A 21056-nucleotide genomic window follows, 5' to 3' on the forward strand; every position below is an offset into this window, starting at 1 on the left:
TGGTAGCCCATTATAGGGGAGACTGGTGCAGCTCCTCATGGCCAGGACCACAAGGATGTGTCCTTAACAGGCACATGTGCACACTATATGTGTATATACAGCCAGACATCAAAAAGTTCAGCACTTACACAAACACAAGCAGCTTCAATGGCATCACCCTTTCCATTCACTGTATGACTATGAAGAAAGCTTGTTTGTGGCAAATGCTTGCGTATATAACATGGATCCTCCAGCAAGTTGGCCTTAAATTCTTACTCTACTCAGTTACTGGTCCCTGGATCCCTTGGTCTCCCAGCTGACACACAAACATGCACTGGGTCTCTCTGGCAGCTGGTGTGACCACTGGCCTGTCCCGGGTGTCCTGGTGTCCCTCCAGTAGCCAAATCTCAGACCTTCTGGTCTCTGCAGTATCTGGCCCAGACTCGTGGTCACTCAGCTTCCAAGCCTTCTGCATGGCTAGTCTGGCTTGGAGTTTGCCCGAGGTCACACATTGACACAGGTATCCAGGCTGTGTGCCTGGGCTCCGGCCTTTGCTTTCTGGTGCCTCAAGCACCCTGGGCCCCTGTGACCTGTGGTGGTACTACTCCAGCTGCTGGCATCTGTGTTTCTGTACATGGTCACACCGAATGGATATTTTCCCTCACCCAGGAAAACAGTTACAAATGTAGTTTAACAGGCAGATAGGACAATCTGCAGGGCTCAGGCCCAGGGGATGGCTGAACTACCTGTTTACATGCACCTGGCCCCTGTTAGCGCTTTCCCTCCCTCCCAGTATCCTCCTATGCTTGTTCTTTCCCAAGCATACTTTCATGATTCACTACCCCTTGTCTTGCCTTCAGTTCTTCCTCTAAATATCTTGTACTGCCTTCTACAATCCCAAAATACTCTCTGGCATCTCACACTGAGTCCCATACCCGGTGGGCAGTAACCCCTCCTTGAGTGTGTGAGGTGAGAGGTCTAGAGAGAGCCTCTCCTGTAGACTCTGGGTCTCTCTCGCCCCTGGAGCCTCGGAGCAGCTGGACTGAGGGCTTGGTTTCTTTGGGTTCCTCTGCCACACACTGTTCATTTGTGCTCTTTGTGTCTGTGGGGAGGAGCCTTTAATCACTCACCTTTTTTTGCCACTAAAAAGTCAAGAGTCTGGGTGAGCACTGCACAACTGCTTCAACAATGGAGGGTACAGCATAGGCGCGCCTGAGACTCCTCAGTGCTGATACCCAGAGTCTAAACCGTGTGAAGCACATCCAATTTTTTTCAGTTACTGAAGAACAGCTAAGAACATAAATTAAAAAACCCCAAAACTCTAACCACCAGCTTTAAATTCTTAATATTAGTAAAGTGCAAAGTGAGGGGAAATAGGAAAGGATTAGGTGTTTATAAGTAATGGTTTTCATACAGTGCTTCTAACCACAGGAGTATTTTGTTTCTCAAATTTAAGTGTAACAGGCTTCAAACTATAAAATGCTTTATTTAATCCTGGCTTGAAAGCAATGCCAGTGAAGTGGACTGGTCACAATTTTGTCTGGTGGAACTGACAAGCCAAGTCTTAGAAATGGTTCCAAAAGTGCTTGTTTTTTTAAATGCTAATTGATTTTTAGCAGTTAAAAGTCTCCCTTTGTTTAGTGTGAATTTCTTGTTTTGAATGCGGCTTGTGTCTGCTTTGGGTTTTTTCCCCTTAGAGCAAACAAGTTTATACCTAGATCTTTATAGCCTTAGGATATTTCAAGCTATAATTATTTCTCTTTCCTTCCTCCTGCTTCTAGGCTCCCTTGTTTTCAAGGCTGGACATGTTAAGCTTAGGAAGCTGTTGCCACTATCTCAAGTGGTGTTTGTTTCCACCCTCCGGACTCTTTCAGTGGAATACGTCATTTTTCAAACTTAGTTTTTGCTTTTTGTACTTGAGAACATCTTTCATTCTATCTGCTGGGTTTTCTCTTTCTCTGATCTGTTGCTTTAGTTTAGACCACTGAAATTTAAAGCCTTGCATGCGTTTTTATGTGAAGGCTTGCTTTAAGATGATACGTTGTTGAGCAAACATTAGAAATGGAGGCACATCTTGTTAATAAAAATCAGACTTTTTTATCTTGAAAAGACGCCTGGATAAATATAATAAAATTCAGTTATTTGCTGGTGGATATTATTAAAACCCCAGTATCCGCACGCTGTAACGCACTCGGTAAATCTGTCACGACTGCGGGCGGCCCCAGCCCTTGCGGTGCCGCCTCGCAGCCCCGGCCGAGGGCCGATGCCGGGGTTCGCGCGGGAGCCGCCTCAGGGCCGGCGCAGCGGCGCTCGGGGCCCGCTCGCACCGAGGCGTTCGTGCCGCTCCTGCCGGTGCCGCAGCTCGGCCGGGGAGCGCAGCGGGCTCTTTAAGAAGCCCCCGTGCCGGTGGCTGTCGCCGGCTGCCAAGTACGGGAGAAGCCGAGCTTTGCGGCGAAGCCCGAGCGTAACCAGCCGGCTGGGGGAGATGCCGCCCCGCAGTGACTGACAGCAGGACCAGCTCTATGCAAATGGCGCCGGGGGCTCTGCCGGGGCTCTCTCCACACGCGCCGCCGCCTCTCGCCTCCCGCTCCCTGTAACGCGCCCTGCCTCGCACAAAGCAATTGTTGCTTTTTGGGGGGGACGTCGTTACACGTAAAATCATCTCCAGCAGGGTTTCAGTTTGAGATTGTGTGAGGGAGCTGGGAGATGTGTCAGAGCTTGTTACTCCAGCTAAATTAGGTAATTTTTAGCTGGGTAATGTGCTAATCTTTAAACCTTTATGTTTTTAAATCCTGCGTATGTCTGGTCTCCTCATACAAAAGTGTATTTTGCTTGTTTCTTCTCGCCTTCTTCAGTCTGAAGCCTTATGTAGGTCAGGCTTGGCTTAAGCAGATTTCCTGAACCTGCGTCAGCTTAAGCTGAAGGAATTTTAATAAACCCTCCCTTGTAGGCGTGGGCCTAAATGAGACTAGCCTAGTTAAGCCTGATCTTTTTCTGTTTGTGAAAAAGAGCTGAGCAGAGCTAGGGACTGCATGGTGGCTCCAGGAACGGCTTCCTTAATTCAAAGATAACAATGGTTGGAAAGGCCCGATCTTCTAATTTTACATTATCTGAAAAGCTCGATTTGCTAAAACTCGTGAAGCCGTATGTTAAAATTCTCGAGGAACATACCAATAAGCATTCTGTAATAGTGGAAAAAAACAAATGCTGGGATATTATAGCTGATAACTACAATGCCATCGGAGTAGATCGCCCTCCTCGTACTGCACAGGGCCTGCGCACGCTGTACAAGAGGCTCAAAGAATATGCCAAACAGGAGCTATTGCAGCAAAAGGAGACTCACTCAGATTGTAAAAGCAGCTTTTCCGAGCCAACCAAGAAAGTTGTGGAGATGATTCCACAGATTTCCAATGTGTGTTTAAGAGACAGGAGCGGTGTTCAAAGGTGAGACAATTCTTTTTATTTTGTTGCTGAATGAAAATTATGGCGCCTCCTATCTACTTTGTAAAGCTTTTGCTTGTGCTCAGGCACCTAAAGGAAGTGTTTATCTGAGAAAATTCAGAAATGGGAAACAATGACAAAAATAATACTGCTTTTGTTTTATGAGAAGCTTTATGTTGACTTAGCATTGCATTGATTTTTTTCAGCTCTTTCAAAGCTTGTTTCAGAGTCTTTGTCATACTCTGGAAAGTGAGGGTTAAGAGAGAATCAAAGAGAAATAGTAGCTCCAACCTCTACCCCTCCCCTACCTTTTAATAGGCAGATTATTCAAACACTGGCAAAGTGATGGCTATTCTCCTCCATTTAAGGTAATACTGCAGTCATTTTGCAACATATGGAACTGTTAGCAGTTTATATAGGATTTTTAATAAAGTTAGTTCACAGAGCTAAGAAACCTTATTCACCTTTTTTCTCTCATTTACTTCGGTGTTTGCATGTTATGTTTTAACTAATCCCAACCCTTTAAAGAAAAAAAGATTGATTCTCCATACTGCAGTGCCTTTGTGAGTGCAAATGTTTTTTTAAATTATACTTTACTTGCACTGACGGTGGTTCCCTGAAGCTGGAGCAAAGCTAATTGCAGTCCAAACTCCAAGCAGTTCTGTGTCTTATGTGAGGTAGTTTAAATACAGAGAGAAACTGAGAGGTACAGCACTAGAAGTTTTCTTTTTTTTGCGAGGTTTCTTTTTTTTGCTGCTCAGTAAAGTGAGACACACTGTCTAGATTTGAGCCAGACATAATACAGGCAGGCACTGTGCAGGCTTTCTCCCACAGCTGGCTAATGCCCCTCATATCTGACTTGCAACACTCTGCTGGTTCTGTATTGGTCCTTGAGGGATCAAAAAATGCCTGGGTCGGATTTTGGTTCCTCCAGATACAAAAACTAAGCTAGGGAGTGGGGGAGGGAAGTCAAATAACTCACCAGCAACCTTGAGAAAGCTCTGATTTTTCTTATTTTCCCAAGCAGATTAATGGGAAGTGAACTTTCCGTATTTTAATCAGATATACTGATAGTGAGTGCAGCAGCGTAACACTCTAAGAAAAGCTGGCATGCGCACACTCGATGAATCGGATTCATGGTGCCACTGGTTGAACTGAATGGTAACAATTGTCTAAATCCCAACATGCCAGATGCTCTAAAAATATTCTGTTGTGGGTCCGTTGCGTAAAGAAGTCTAAAGCAACTGGACTGTGCTGCTGCTCCTGGTGAATGCCCCTGGAGGAACCATTCCAAAGAATTCTCTGGAACAAAATGAGGCTTTTAATTGCGCTAATAAAGGTTGCAGTGTCTTGACTACCAACTTTTGTAAGGAGGGGGGAAAAAAAAATAGTGTGAGAACTTTAGTTTGTAGATCGGCTTATAAAAAGCACTGACGCTTTTAGTGAATGATTAAGAGCTAATGATCTCCATAGTTTGTCTCCTGTAATTTAAACATTTTCTGCAGTTTTTTATGGGTCTGGGAACACTGGCTTGATTACTGCTTACCCAAAATGGTTGTTCCAACAACCACTACACTGTGGGCTGAAGGAAAAGAGCATGATTTAAAAGATTATTTTTTTCCCTGTCCAAGTACATAATTATTTGATAGTTCTCTGAATTGCATTTTACCCCAGTTTTATAAACCCAATGTTGGGTTTTAGCTCACCAGGATATGACTTGGGTTTTGGAGGAGGGAAATATGACTTATAATGAGCCCAAATTCTTGATCGCACCTTTAAGCAATTTCTAGCTCGCTGTGATTAAACAAAACCTGGTGAATCATGGGTGCCTGCAGGGTTATAAACACCATGCCCCAATTGTGGTAACTGTTGTTTGTCTTTCTTTCAGTCAAGTTGTCAGAAACAACATTAGTAACCACCATAGAGGCAGTTCTTTTGTTTCTCAATTCCTTCTTTCTCTCTTTGCTGTCTAATTGTTTTCCTCTTAAGAGGCTGACTAAGGAAAAAAAAAAAACAAGCCTCATCAGAGTTACCTGAAGATCTGGTAATTTTTCTAGTTCTGTGTGGATTACCCTATTAAGAGCTGGATTTTTTTTCACTGTTTGGAGGCTCTAGTCTATGCTACACAAAATCTTACCTTTCTTGCTTCTATTTAACCTCTCTTACTTTCTCTTTCTGCTCTCTCTCCATTTCCTTTTGTCAGAATGACCTGCTTCTCCTGCTGGTTGTTTCCACTTTTCTCAGGCTAGAAGCTGGCCAGGAGCCAGCAAATAAGAAGGAGAGAAGCTTTATTAGAAGCTGTGGTTGTGAAGAGGGGGGAAACTCAGAATTACACTCAGCACAGGGGAAAACAAGTGAAAATTTGTGTGCAGGATAATGCTTCCGATGCTTAGAGGACTAAAACAATATGAGAAAGAAGCATGTAGGAAAAAGTGAAGCTCTGTGGCATGAGGTAGATGGGGGAGTAAGGTGATATAATTGATACTCTATAGGGAGCTCAGGTAGCAGTCAATTGAATTAAGATTATCTTGTTTTTTTCTTCAGGAGATTAATGAATGGTCAGTTTTGAATACCTGTTTCAGATGGACGGTGGTTTTTAAAGACTCTTTAGTTTAAATAGTTTGTGTGGTTGACAGGCTTTATTTTTGGAAAATGTATTGCTCTCACCCTGATGAGCCTTTTTGCAACTGAGTACTGAGAAGCTTTCATGCTTTTATTATAGAAAATGTATTTTCATGTTAATGGATGGCAGGCTAGGTCAGGGTCCTTCAGAAATTGCAACTATGATTGCTTATTTCTTTTAAACCAAGAGTTTTGAAGACCATGGGAGATCCAGGAGTTATGATCATGCCACCTTTTCATTAAGGAGTTAGTGCATTTTTGTGAGAACAGGATGTATAAATTACATTTCTTCTTTGCTTCTGGGAATTTGAACCCACATCTCTTACTAACCAGGATGGTGATTTAATAATGAGATAGCTTCTCAGTGTGTGGCTTTTAGGGCTATGAAGGCATTTTAAGGTGTAGAAAAACTCCATTGCTCACCCCCAAATTTAGGACAGGTTCTCCAGGATAGGGGAGCATCTCTGAATGTTATATTAATCATGGATTTACTTACTGCCTCTAAGTGCTAGCAGCAGGTTTTGAAGGGTTCAGAAATGTCTTGAATCTGCAACCACCAGATATAGGCTCTGTTTTAGACAGTCCTGTCCATGAGAGTACAGTGGCTTGGCTGTCAATCCCAAGTTAATATATTCATGTTCTCATGTAACTCTATACTGCCTTCCCAGTCATGCTGCAAGTATTCTTTATAGATCTGTACAGTAATAGATCGAGAAGCTGATGTGGCTTAAAAAAGCATTACCTGAATAAAGGAGTGATGTGTAGAAGTGTAGGGTTTCAAACACAACTGATGGTAGACAAGTGTCAGGAACAGCTTGAGCCATTATTATCATCAAAGCCAGTGCAATGTCAAATCATGATTTGAGATGCTGCTGACTCAGGGATTTACACAAAGACAGATGAGTCAAGTGGGTGTTGTTCTTTAAAAAAGAAATGCACAGAGCTATAGGCTGTTCTTAATGGAAACATTTCTGTGTCTTGAAGCTTCAGAAGAAATATTAAAGCCAGCAATTCAAAAGGGAAGGAGCAGGGATTAGCTTGGTTCCCAAATCTACTGGCAAGGGTTGTCTTCTAGACTCTGGTTTCTTTTCCCAAGGCTCTTTGTGTAATTTTATTTAGTGATTATTTTATGTTGAAAAAAAGCCCAAATACTTGGGTGCATGCATCAGAAACAGGGGGCACATTAAAATGGGGAGACAAATACATGTGAGAGATGGAAGTCTTTCTGCCATAGTCCACTCCATGTAAATTAATGTCCTTTTAAAAAACCTTTTATATTATATAAACTTTCCCCTCTGTTACTTGCATGACTTGGTGCTGCTTTTTAAAAAATATTTTCATTTATCACTAATAGCCCTTCTTGCTTCTTCAGTGTCAGAGGGGCTTACCAGAGGAGTTTTCTGTTGGCTGTACTGCCTTTAGAGCAGTAAAATCTGAATAAGACAGGGCTGTGTGTATGTGGTGGAAAGAAAGAGGGGCACAAGTGGTGTTCAGGTAATGAAAGTAGAGTCCTGGGCATAGATAGCAGAGTAGTATTCAAATGAAGCTTTGGTTACTTACAGCTATGCCTTTTAAAATAGTTTTTAATGGATTATTTAAATATGATTTTGTGTGTTCTAGTGCTAGTATCGATAAAGAAACAATTGCTGGTACCAGTTCACCACAGGCAATGTTGGATCACCATCCTGCGACAGTCATGATGGACTTGCAGTTGGAAGAGGATGTCAAACCTCCTCCTTCTCTGATTATAGACTCACAGCAAAATGAGAACTTAGAACAAGAGGAAGAACACCAGCTGGTGCATGTTATGGAAAGGTCTCCTTCAACATCAGTGTCTTCAGTTGATATGAGGGTGATGATGTCTCCTTCCCCTGTACCAAGAAGAGATGAGTTTTTTAGGCTTGAGGTTGGAGAACGCTTTAGACCAATGTGTGGTTATGACCCACAGATGTTACAAATGCTGAAAGAGGAGCATCAAATAATATTAGAAAACCAAAGAAAAATTGGTCTTTATGTACAAGAAAAAAGGGATGGTTTGAAAAGAAAGCAGCAACTGGAAGAAGAACTATTGCGAACAAAAATCAAAGTAGAGAAGCTGAAGGCAATACGACTACGCCGTGATCTGCCAGAATACAGCAGTATCTGAATGTTTTATTACTTCTGTCACATTCTTTGAGATACTTAATAATAAATGCAAAATTGTTTCTTATGTTAATATGGATGGCTCAAAATCTGGGCTTAAGACATGACAGCATATGTTGTTTAAGTACCTTAGAAAAATACTTTGTTATGGGTTTGAATGCACCAACTCTTCTGGTCTAAAGTATAATCAAATCCATGTTTAAGTGTTTAGATTAATAAAAATGCAAACTTTAAAAATATTTCCATTTATCTCTAGAGTTGTGATGAGTTAATGGAAATTTAACTCAGCTCTTGTTATAAATTTTGGTCATATGCATTATTTTTTCAAATAATCACCTTTAATATCTTAATGAAGTTGCAGGTAAATAAACGCATAAAAGGAGAAATAAGAGGCTATGTTTAAATGTTTTATTATTTTCAAGTTGGTAAATCTTATGACAGTAGTGACATTTTTCGATATGTCAGCTTGGAAAACAAAATTACTGGATTGTTATATTTTTTTAATGTTCAGTAGACAGTTGAATAAATGTACATCTTTTTAAAAGTTAATACTTTTTAATTGTTTCCAGTGAAGAAGTGTTTCCATAGGATGTTATCAAAATAAGAGACAATGAATGCAACACTTGGTTTTTAAAACTGCATGCATGTGTAATTTGTGTGTACAGTTATCACAATTGTGTATTCAGTTATAGTAATTATACTGGTGATCAACCACATAAATATCTACTTTTCTAATTTGCATGCATAATTACTACAGTGCATGTGCAACCAAGACAGTTGCAGGTGCCTTTGATCAATATCACTGTAAGCTACTGAAATAAAATAGTTTCTGTGTGTAACATGTGACTTGAAATCAACAGAAGATTGTGTTATTCTGAGTCCCTTTTATAGATGCTGTTGTTCCGATCTTTCAATTAGTTTCAAATAAAAAGCCCCAAATGAAAACAAAATTGATTCTTCTATCTGTCCTGGTAGCAGCTGTTTCCTCTGTAGTTATGATCAGCATTCATAACTGGAAGAAAAATATGTGGAAAATACCAATCCCAGATGATTAATTTCTTTATAATTCTTAGTCTCCAGCCTGTTGTGAATGGATCTACAACTGCCTTAGACCTCTGGCTCCTTATTCCCCGTAACAATGCTTTCCCCTTCCTCTAACCTTCAAAGCAAGCAAAGGAAATGAAGGACAGCATCAAGGAAAAAGAACAATGGAAATGTAATTCCTCCGGTGTCCCCCGTGTCAGAGGGACAACAGATTGAACAAAAGCAATAGGAAGAGATTATTTCTTCCTCACTCCTGTCACCACTGTTTTCCCAAATTTGATTTTCTTCACTCCCACAAACCTGTGCATGCAAGTGTGGGGCAGTGGTCTGCATTAGCAGACTCTCAATGAGGTAAGCTTCACACCTCCTTGTTGGTCTTCAGAGTAAATCAGGTACCACAGGAGTAGGTACTTATTGAAAACTGAAGACTGGAAGCATTTAAGTGTAGTTGAGGAGCTCATGGAGCTTAAAGAATTACAGTTAAAATTTGGGATATGATAATCTTGACTGTCAGTGCCCAGGATAACTTTAACAGGTTTCAGGTAGGAAAAGTAAAGAAAGCAAGTCTTTTATTTACAAACTAAAAATATAGAGGTAAAATATAGAACAGTGAAAACAGGTGTTGACAATGTGGAGTTCCTCAATACTTTTTAATTGTTTTTTTGAGAAAAGAGTACTGTAAGTGTTCTGGGAATTTTTGTGTGTACTAAAAATGATGGTGCCTGGATAAGTGGCCTTTATTCCAGTACAGTCCTTGGCTTTCTGCTGTGTTTCTTAGTTCAAGGACATTGATCTGGTTTTGTGTAGCTGGAAATGCTTCAAGGAGATACTCACTTCTCTGAGTTTACAAGAATTAAAATCCTGGCTTTAATAAATAAATGCAGATTTTATTTGTTCTGCTTCTCAGAAATGCGAAACAGCACTAAATTATCTGCCGTTGTCTTGTAATTTGGAAATGTGTGATCTTATCCTTTCAGTTGAAAATCAGAATTCTGGTTTCCAGCGGTAAGAAATTAATTTCTAGTTTCTGTTCTTATATGTTAGGCAAACAAACAAGTTTTTATTAGTTTATAAAATAATTCCCTTACAGCTCATTGTCTTGCAGTGGTTTTGAATTACAGGTACTCTTAACACTGGCCACCAAAATGCTCTGGGGTCATTAGAATGTTTTCTTTTGATGCTAGATGAAGAGGTGACTTCCAGGGTTTCTACTGGTATTTTTATTTCGAGGACTAGAACTAGAGAAATTTTCAGTCTTGGAAAGCTTGTAGTCTTTTCTGAACTGGCAGGCAAAGTAGTTGCAAAAATAGGACTCTGCGTAGAGCAAAGTCTCCCTTGTGTTCTTGATGCTGGAAGGGGAAGGATGAAAATGAATGAAGAAATAAAATATACTGTCCCCTTATAGTTGGTGTTCTTCCATGTTTTGTTGTTCTGACTTTGTGTCACTTGTTAGTGGAAGACTTTCTTATCTGCAAGCAGCATCTCTAGTTCAGAGATCTCATCTGTCTCGTTTGCTGTGTTCTCAGTTTTGTTTCTTTTGACTTTTGGGGAGCTTGGGAAAGGGGGAGACATCTGTTGAGTGCCCATGGAGCTCGTTGCTTTCATTACTAGTGAGATGATTATTTCCTTTAACTAGGGAAGTGTTTCCTTGAACCTTCAGTGCCGTTGTATTGCTCTCTCAGTGCAGTGTGGTGCTGACTATATATTATACCTCTCTATGGTGGTGGATTTGCATTTCTTTCTCACTCCACATCTGCTTTGCAGTATCAGGTTATCTTTCAGAGTCAGACTCTCGCTTCTCCGTGCTTGTTCCTGGTTTTTTTCCATGTATTCCTAATATTGGGTACATGCAGCACAGCTGTGGCTGGTCCTTCTGGACCATGAAGTGCTATAATTTTTACTGTTCCAGCAAATGATACTGTGCTAGTGTGTGTGAGAGGGGTGGTAGGAGGAGGCCCTTTCCTCTTTCACCCTCATTCTTATCCTCTTACTCCCTTCGCTACATCTGGCAGTGCCATTCCCTGTCTGCATGTTTATAATGTACAGAGTACAAGCAGAGTAATTTTAGGCAAGGACAAATTTCTACCATATGTTCATGTTCTTCTGCTAAGATAACTGCAATAAACAGGCTGTAGGAGTAACTCAATTCCAGACATCTAATGGATTTATGTTTAGGATTAGAATAAAAAACTGTACTTGTGATAACTTTGTGAGAATTGTGATAGCATCTTGTGTAATTTCATCTATCCAAGTAACTGGCTAACAATCAGTCTATAATTTCATCGTTGCTACCTAATTAAGTTGCTTTTTTTAATTTCTGCTTTCCTCTGTAAGCTTTTGATTCTTGTGGAATGCTTGCCTTGGATGAGAATTCTTATCAGGTAAAAATGGTAAGAGAGAATACTCCAAGACTGGGAGAGATTGCTTGTAGCTAATTGTACTTGTCATACCCTTGTTTTTTAACATTTTCCACTTAACTAGCTTACATTTATTTATTTCATTTATATGTCTACACATTTTCTGATTTGGGATTATTTCTCCCCATACAATGAAGTTTATGAAGATGCATAAACTTGAGCTTGCATACTGTCTTCTTTGGGCAAACTTGTGCTCGCTGGATTTCCAATAGTCAAAGCCATTAAGTTCCTCATAATGAAGTGATAGTTGTTTCTGAGTGTGAGGAAGAAACAAGAAATCATGCTATCCAGGCTGCCTGGCTAAGCTGTCTTTTAAAATTTCCTATGCCTTTTTTTAAAGTGCTTTAGGATGCTTCCATGTCAGTTTTAACTTCAGTAAAATGCTAAAATGGCTACTCAAGAAGGTGATAAATTGTTGTTTTCCTAAGATGTTGATTAGTTTTCCATTTTCCCTATGAAAATAAAAAGAAGCCTCTAAAAAGAACACTTCTAGTATTAAAATGCATTAAATATAGCTTCTCAGTGTGTATTCTTAACAAGTAAGGCTATTATTCTGTTCTCAATATTCAGGTCTTAAATTGAGAAGTCTTACTGCCTGTGTCTTAGAGTAAAAAAAAAAAGGTTTACAGTAGTTAAAATAATGTCTGTTAGCTGTCTGTATAACACAGGACTAAATTTCAATCATTTTGTGACCTCTGTTTCTCTGTTTTATTTCTGCTAAAACCAAAAGTATTTGCCTTGGTGTCAACCTGTGTGTAGTGATGCCTGCTCTTAAATGACATCCAGTTTGTCTGAGTAAAATTTTTCTCCATACTAAAGATGAAGTTTCCTGAAGTTCCATTGAATGCTAACTAACAAAATGTGAATTCTTCCTTGTAAAACCTACAGTTGTCTAGTGGAAAAATAATTGAAAACCTTGATTTTGATTCGTGTATGTGGGGAGGTGGATGAGGGTCAGAGAACCCAAGGAAAGCTCAGCCATCTGTAGGCATTGGCATTCCCCACTGCCTCTGCCTTTCTTCCATGCTGTGGGATTTTCACACTGTTTTATCATAGTGATTATGCAGAATGATTGTTGATGCATCCAAATATCTCTTCAGTTTAACACCTTGTTTGACTCTGTATTACTCACACAAGAAGAGTATAGTATAATTTTAATTGAATACTTAATCAGCAGTTACTCTAAATAATTAATGATTTTTATTTGCGCTTTAACAAAACCGCAGACTTGGAAAATGCTACTGATTTTTTTGTATTTTCCATATGCAGTTATATATTTTTTTGAACAGAAGTCATTGTTTTCTGGCCATGCCCTTTTGGCTCTTGATTTTAATTTTTACTTAGGCACAATAATTAGCATAATTTGACATAAATATCATGAAAAGATAATTCCACTGGCTTACATTGACTCTCCATATTTGGTTGACTTCAGGACCCAGTTTGGCTAAGGCTTCGTCATTTTGTTTACAGTATTCTGTGTGTCACCATTTGCTTGCTTTGTATGTTGTTGTAAGAGCTTGTCTGTGTCGCTAACACTTTCTCAAAATGTATGCATTTTCAAGGTTTGGAACTTTCTACATGCTTGAAATAAGTAAACCAGTTTATAAATGCCTAATTTAAAGTTTTTCTTTTTAGCTTTCATTTAACAGAAGCAATTAGACAAAGTGTTTATCTAGTTTGAGGATGGGGAGAAGGGATGTTGGACTGCCTATGGTTAGATGTTACAATATTGTTTGTGTCCTGCATTGCGCCTGATAAAAACTTGCAGTAGTGTCAAGTTTTATTTGTTACTAATCACTGAATATGTCATGTGAAAGAAGTAAGGTCACTTGTCCATACTATTAAGAATGCCATTTTGTGAAGTCAAACATTTGTGTGTGGTACCTAACAGAGGTACAGGATTAAAGCAAGTATGTTACTATTGCTATTGCTGTGTTCTCTATTGCAATATAGCATTTGTTTTGGGCTGTGCTCTGAGCCACCCCCAAACAAAATTGACTTGTAGGCACTGCAGGTTTTACCCAAGTAACGTTTGCATTGCTTTGCACATTGTAAGGAGGCTTTGGCAGTAGGTTGTACATGACAAGATGACCTTAGTAGCATTAACTCTCCATTTGGCCAAGCTACTTGGTGCTGTGTTACCTCCTCTCAGGCTATAATGCCTGTGTTCTGTGTATGTGTTTGTTGATGACTCATCTTTTTCCTGTGAAACAAATTGCAGGGAGAATACTCTGTTTAGCATATATTGAATTTTTATAATCTTTCCTTTGCAGTGTTACAGTTTCCCTGTGCTTTTGAAAAAAGTACTTGAAACTTGGCATCAAGCTGGTCTTCAGTCCTTCCTATAAAACCTCACTCAAGTTTGTTTTAATTTGTTAATCATTAACAAACACAGAAGGTGGTCATTTTCAGAACAAGTTTGTTACACTTTGGATATAGTCCATAACAACTGATTCTTAGGGAAGCCTATCCAGCCTGAGCACATTGCACTCTTGAGAGTGGATCCGGAAGTTCTCAGCTGTGAACACCTTGAATGAAAGGAAGAAAATGTGTCTCCAGTTTTGCCAGTAATGGCACAAACAGCCTCAGTGAGGAAGCCACTTTGTTTAGATCCAGAGGGTGGCAGATGACAAGAATCTTAAGCCCATGTGCCATCTTTCAGGACAGTAAGGATTTCAGGGCTGTTGAACTGTCCAGTTGGATAGGTAATGGCCCAGCTCTTTTGCAAAATACCAGCACTAGCCTGGAAAATACAGGTTGCAGCTCTGTGATTCAGAGTGCTGCATAGTGTGTGTGCAGAAAAGGACTGGACTAAGTTCGTTTAGGGAATTTAGCCTTCGCTGTTTTTTATAATTATTTCTGCTAGATAAAATAAATTCCTTTCAGAATATTTTTTGTTATGGAACTGTACATGCTAATTTGCTGTACTTCAGTTTTGAAAATACACAGTTCCTAAGTAAACTTCTGAGATGGCACTAAAGATGTTTTTCAGCAGTGTAGAACTTAAATATACTTGGAGAGTTTCAGCTGCTTTAGCTCTGAAGATCTAGTGGGCATTTCTAAAGCTTGTTTTCAGAGGAAATAGAGATAAATTTAATCTTTTTCTAAATCTCATCCTTCTCTCATGAGTGTGCCCATGCACATATGTTCGCAGGCCCAACATGAGATACACGTAGGGGCAGTTGATAAGAAGAGCTGCATGTGCTGCAGAGGCTTTCCAGAGACACCAAGGGTCAAAGCAGTCCTTTGGGAATAGCAAGTAGAGCCGGTCTGCTGATGGAAAGCTGCCACATCTCCATGTCTTCTAGCGTTTCCTTATATAAGTGGTCAGCTCAGGACCAAAAATAGGCAGGGTTGACATAAAGTAGGCTCTGTTAAAGGCATCCTACATGGAATCATCTTATTAATTTGCATTGGAATTTCTATGCAATTTAAGTTGTATTCAGTTTTCTTACGTCCAGACCCAGCAAAGGCAGCACAGTAAACACCTTGTACCTCAAAACGATGAATTTCTTTTCTTCTCTCCTTCATTTTCCCTGTTCTGTTTTGCTTTCCTAGTAAGAATTACAACTAAAGCTTAGGTTTTTGTGTTTGGGCAATAAATATTACTTTTCTGCTTGGACTACTGAATGGATTACATTTATGTAAATCAAAGTTATGTAACTTGATTTGGAAAGATTACTTTTTCCCTTTCCAAATATTTCGTCAGCCACTCTGCAAGTAATCATTGCTGCATAACACATGAAAATTCTAAAAAATATGACTCATCCTTTGTGTGCCTCTTCCCAGGGTAATGTCATAAATTTTAAGCAGTCCTGTTTAAATAATTTAGGACAGGAATATGTTGTGTTTCTTGCTTGTGACAGTGGGCATAAGTTTTATTGATTACTTGTATTTTAAGGACTCTTTACTATAATCCAGGGAAATCAAAGATGGCCATTAACAAACACAAACAGGACATTAAAAGTGTTTTTACTTCCAGTATGTGCTAAAACAGATGTTAATATGAAGGATATGTAATCTTAATAAATCCCTTTCTGCCTGCTTGCTTTTTTTACAGATCTAAGTCTTCGCATTTTAGAAACAGAGATTTTGAACAATACAGAAATAGTTTTATTTTGCTTAAAAAAATGACAGAAGTAATAAGAAATGCTTAAGAGAATGTCAAACTGCATATTTTCAAAGTACCACATATGGGTTTAGCTAAGTACCTTCCATTTACATTTAAACACAAAAGGATGAGCACTTATATCTCTGCAAACTGCTTCCAAAAATGACTGATGTTTGAGAAGGCTACAATTAGCCTGTGATTGTGTAACAGTCTATTAACTATTTTTTAATAATGTGGGTTTTCTTATAATTTAAACATTTTGAATATTTTCATATCACATTTACATTATAATTTATTGCAATAACATTTAATATTTACAGAACCAAAGAATAAATTTTGCTTTCAGGCATCACTTTTGCATTTATTTTTCGAAGTAAAAACCCCTTTACTTGACAAATTAATCAAAACAACTTTCAGTGTGGATGGCAACATTAAGAAGTATAGTAAACAGTCAATTTGGATGGCATTTGACTGGTTCCAATGTTTTACCGAGCTGATCTGGCTCACTGCACCGAATGATGCCTGCAGCCTTTTAGAATTCTCAATGATGCTGCTTTTTCCTTTGATAATAGAACTTGCACATCTATTTCTGTGGACCTGACAGAAGCTTTCAGCTTAGTTCATTAAATTTTTACAGTGAAAGCTGGAGTCAGTTGGAATTTTAGACAGCTGAGAGGTTTAGGAAGAATAGTTTTCTGGAGCTGTAATTTTGAAAGTATGTGCTCTCCATCCTCCTTCCTCTACAGATGTTTCATTAAATGGTGATGAGAGGATTGTTCTTACATGTTTGAATTAAATACATATACCAGCTCTGTTACTGAATATAGAAGGTTCCTATTTGATAATAAAGGTTACATACTCAAGTGTTCAAAAACTCACAAACAGCACAACCTGAACAAAGTTTCATATTCTGTTGGGTATAGTCATTAAGTACATTATTAAGGATTGTATTTCTGTAGGCTTTCTTGCCAGTTCACAGAATGGACTTTGTCAACTCAGTGAGTCACTAGTCAGTATTTTCTTTCCACCTCTTTGTTCAGTTATAGAGCTACGCCTTGTTCTCAGCACATTTTTCAAACTATTTTGATTTAATTAGCTAATTTTTTTTCCTCTGGTGCTCATTGTGATAGTATCTGAGTGCCTACAAGATGTAATTACGTTTCACAACATCTTTGTGAGACAAAAAGTTGGTGTAATCTCCACTTTCTAGGAGATAAAGCACAAGTTGAGGCAGGGAGAACAGCACAAAAAAGCCCTATTTTTATGGAAGGTGCAGACTGAATCATGAAAGCATTGTCTCAGTGCTTTAGGATACTGTGCAGTTAATCTTTCCCAACCACAACTTCCAGTTACACCCATGAGTGTTCACTCTTAGTACAAATGAGACTGAATCACAAGTCAGGTGCTTAGACAAATGTTTATTGCTGAAAGTTGGGGTTAAATGACTTTCTTTACATCACAGAGAAACTCCGGAAGACATGCAAGTAAAGTCCAGTTCTTTAAGGCATTATTCATCTTATCTAACCACAAGATTGGACTATCTGTCCTTGTAGGCTCGTCCATCCCACACCTTTTGCAGTTTGCAATAAAGCAGTGCAGAGATGGCAGAGGCAACAGGAGCTTTTTTCATGCCACTTTTCCTGCCTTTCCAGCATTCACTTCTCTGCACTGAATGAGCAAGCGGTCCCGTGGCAGTGTAGTGCAGCTTGTTTTCCCTAAAGACTTCATCATGAATGTATATGCACAATGGGGCAGATCAGGTCATTGGAACACCTTATTTTTGACATCTTCAAACTTTGCTTGACTTCACAACCTTAGAATTATTCACTTGATGGAAGATGGGTCATAGGGGTGGTGAGCAGGTGAGTAGCATGGTTTTGTACCACAAAGTTGTTAATCTTTTGGGTTTTGCAGCAAATTAACATTTCTAAACAGATTATTCCATATAATTTGATATTTTAATCTATGTAAGACAGTGAGGGTTGAAAACCTTATCTTTCCTCTTTAAAGTAATAAAGCAAACTACTTGCATTAAGACATCACTGAATTCAGTGTACACTATTAATATCAAGGCTTGCAGTGTTTTGCCCAGTTGGTTTTGCATGTGTTTGCTACAGCAAAGAAATTGAAAGACTGAAAATTTTTCGGGTTGAAGAGCAAAAGGTACTGAGGGGACTTAAAGGAAAGTTCTGGGTCTTCTGCTGGTCCTAAACTCAGAATTGATTTGGGTTTGTCTTGCAGGGAATGATCTGTGAAATGAATCTGGCTCAGCTTAATTAGCTCCATCTCTTATGTTGCACCTAAATCTTCCATTGCAGCCCTGTTCATCTGTGGAGCAGCTACCAAACCCGAGTCTGTAAAATTTTATAGAACAGTGTAATAGTTACAGTATTTTTAAGCTTACTACCTTTAAGACCACTGTGGTAGTCTTAAATATTGAATTAGGGAAAAAGTTGATGGATGGGGGAAATGGGCCTTTTTTACCAGAACGTTGTTTATGTGAATGCCCTTCATGCCTTTGTGCGGTCAGCGCTCTTCTATGCTCAACTGCTTGCCATTTTTTATGTGGCAGTACCATGTTGTCTTTAGTTGGTTTCTTTGGTTATCATTTTCCACTTCTATTTTCCCTGTCATTGGCCTAATCAGCTCCTGTTATCATTTTTTCCTCCCAAGTTGTCCTGTGATTTCCCTCAGTGTTTTCCAGCTGTACATTTCCATAGTGAATCTTGCATTTTGAGGGTCAGAGATGAGAGGCGGTAAGGTTATTTTTGCACCACCTCCTACTCAGAAAATTCCAACTCTATCTGGTCCTTGACTCTCATACTGGACCCCAATCCCAGTCTGCCTGAGTGGTTCTCCCCAACCATCCTCCTAACATATCCTGTTGCCTTCTTACTCTTTTAGTCCCTGTCTGGTTTCTAGCCTTTTCCTGCATGCTTTGCTTCCAGCTCAGACTTCCAGTCTTTTACCCAGTTGCAAATTTTCCACTGGTTCAGCATCAAACTTTCTTTCCAGCAATTGTCTTTCTTGTCAGGCTTCATCTCCAAAACTGCTTTTCCTTGTCCCTTTTGCCATCCTTACTTGTTTGGGGCCAGGAGAAGGAAAGATGGTCTGAAGGAGAGGACTGTAGAAAAATTCCCTGCTGGAACTGTGGAAGGAACTCAACTTTGGTCTGAGCAGTGAAAGCTGTGACTACTACAGAGAAACCTATTCTCAGCCTTAGTTGGAGCATGTCCAGTGTGTAATCCTCAAGAAATTAAGCTGTAGATACTGTGAAAACTGCATTTCTTTCTAAGAGAGTTTAGCTTTCAGGAATGGAAAAAGTTTTACCTTAGAAAAAAAAAAAAGAGTTCATTGTAGCTAAGAGTGGATTCATCTGTGATTTTTTTTCTTATAAATAGTGATTTTTCTTTCAGTGCCAGTTTTTATGGACATTGTGCATGTGTGTGAATATGTGTGCTTAAACTGAGACTGCTAGCATGGAAGATGTACTATGGGCTCATGAAGGCCTGGCAAAGTTACTAGCTTTGTAAAATAAAATGTACTAAAGGAAATCCCCATGGTATTGCATGCTTAGGAATTTAGAGGCCAGTTTGATTGGCATTTCAGATTATTAAGTGTCTTTGAAACAGAAGTTTAAAAATATTAAAAATATTTTAAAAATTTATCATTTGCATTTTTGTTTAAAAATAATTTTGGATTTAGAACAATGATTTGTTTTCCAAGGAAGATATTCCTCCTTGAAATATCAGTCTGTATGTGATTTTGTTATCTATGCTCATACATGCAAAATTAATTACAAATACATTTTGTCTTGGAGAGGTACAAAGCACTGGGTTGTAATGAAATTACTCTGAAATGTAATCCCAACTGTCATTGATTCCTGTAGGTTTAGGGCAAGCCTTGACTTTTACTGTTTGCACTCTTCCTGAAGTCTCACAGAAGTCCTATGGGAAGAATTATTACATATTTTTCCATCTTGGAGGCCCACTGATATACATTTACATGTTAGCATAGTATTAAGTTTATGATGAGACTGAAATAGCTTTGCAAGTGAAAGATAATGCTATCTGACTCATATTTCTTTAAATATTCCTGGGATATCTTAGGAGTGTGTGACATATAGATCTTTCATAGGCATCTAGACATTTAACTGCTATGTAAACGTCTGTTCTCAAAATGTTATGAATTAATTCAATTAAGGAACTTTTCAATTACTTCCTCTGCTCAGAAGAAAGAGATGATGCTTGCTCCATGGAGCGGACTGATGGCACCTGAGCAGAGTCACTGCAGAGGCTGCAGCAGAGCACTGGCATTGAGTTTGGACTGTGATTCATTCAAAGTCCCAGTCTCCTTTTACTGAACTTCAGATTTTTTTATTTCCTTCCCTCTATTTCTTAATTATTCCTTAGTGCTATAGAGTGAACTTGAATCAACGTTGTCCTCTCTAAGATGCAATTTTTGCATTGTGACAGTACTTTTTATTGGGAAGATCCAGAGCGGTTGAGGGAAAACTTGCCAGTCATTTTATACATGCTTACGTCGTGGAAGTTCAGGTGTGGAGGTGATGGGTAACACAGGATCCACGGTTTAAAAATCACCCCAACCTAACAGTAGCTTCTAGAAGAAAATGGGCAGCCTCCCAGTCTCCTTGGTCCAAAGTGTACATACCCCTTCCCTATATTGGCTGTGCTGGGATTCATTGAGCTGGCTTTCTTGCAGCTGGTGGATGAGAAGCAGAGCGGGAGAGGGAGGAGAGGTGAGCTCGTGGGCTTTGGCAGCAGCCTGCAGTTGGATGGGGTTAAGCCATCCATTAAACCACACCCAGGCCAAGGTGCCAGTGCCCAGCTCCTCTTGGCAAGGCGCATGTACTTACCTTGCTGCAGCCCACAGTGCCCTGGAAATGAACGCTTGAGTTACCTTGGGTAGTTTTCATAATGCAGCTACTTTCTTGCTGCATTGGGAGTAACCTAACACACGTAATCGATGCATTTTCTCTAAATCCTGCTCATCAGAAACTGGTTAAACTAGTTTGCCATTGGAATGTTCCCCGTCCCCTCTCCTGGATCCCGTCCTGATTTCTGTAAATCATCACCTTCCTGAGGCTGCTGAAACTTTTCCTCATATCAGCGAGGCTATGAGGTTTATATCTTGAAACCTAAGCTCTTGTTTTCTCAACCTCAGAGAGAAAGCTTTATTTGTGGAAGCTTTTCAGGGCCTTGTTAGCCATGTCTTTCAAGTTCCCAAGCCCTTCCTTTGGGGGAGAGCCATGCCCCTTGCTACTGTTTCTTCATGGTCAA

The 21056-nt window shown here is 39.4% G+C and overlaps 2 protein-coding genes across 9 annotated transcripts in view; both read left to right on the forward strand.

Annotated features, from left to right (window-relative positions):
- RAD54B (RAD54 homolog B) overlaps positions 1 to 21056 on the forward strand; it is a 62457-nt gene that overhangs the window by 14981 nt on the left and 26420 nt on the right. The window contains exon 1 of one of the 8 annotated variants that reach the window (XM_086882796.1): positions 2255 to 2718. The exons of 4 other annotated variants lie outside the window; for them this stretch is intronic. The gene's annotated coding sequence lies outside the window, so the exon portion shown is untranslated. Of the gene's footprint in view, positions 1 to 2254; positions 2719 to 9696; positions 9771 to 11600; positions 11619 to 16830; positions 17619 to 21056 lie in introns of those variants that run through there. 3 more of the 8 variants (XM_086882806.1, XM_086882817.1, XM_086882803.1) reach the window with 3 other exon arrangements.
- Positions 1761 to 9134, forward strand: FSBP (fibrinogen silencer binding protein). Its single transcript, XM_023920766.2, has 2 exons — positions 1761 to 3423; positions 7663 to 9134. The coding sequence occupies exons 1-2, from the start codon at positions 3053 to 3055 to the stop codon at positions 8186 to 8188; spliced, it is 897 nt and encodes a 298-aa protein (XP_023776534.1). The 5' UTR covers positions 1761 to 3052; the 3' UTR covers positions 8189 to 9134.

Source organism: Cyanistes caeruleus, chromosome 1 (assembly GCF_971803275.1).
Source record: "Cyanistes caeruleus chromosome 1, bCyaCae1.hap1.1, whole genome shotgun sequence".
NCBI lineage: Eukaryota > Metazoa > Chordata > Aves > Passeriformes > Paridae > Cyanistes > Cyanistes caeruleus.

What these genes read in the sequence shown, in the direction of transcription:
- FSBP (XM_023920766.2), top strand. Translation starts at nt 3,053, where the DNA reads ATGGTTGGAAAGGCCCGATCTTCTAATTTTACATTATCTGAAAAGCTC. An exon ending in GACAGGAGCGGTGTTCAAAG is followed by an intron (nt 3,424 to 7,662) that starts GTGAGACAATTC and finishes TGTGTGTTCTAG; the next exon opens with TGCTAGTATCGATAAAGAAA.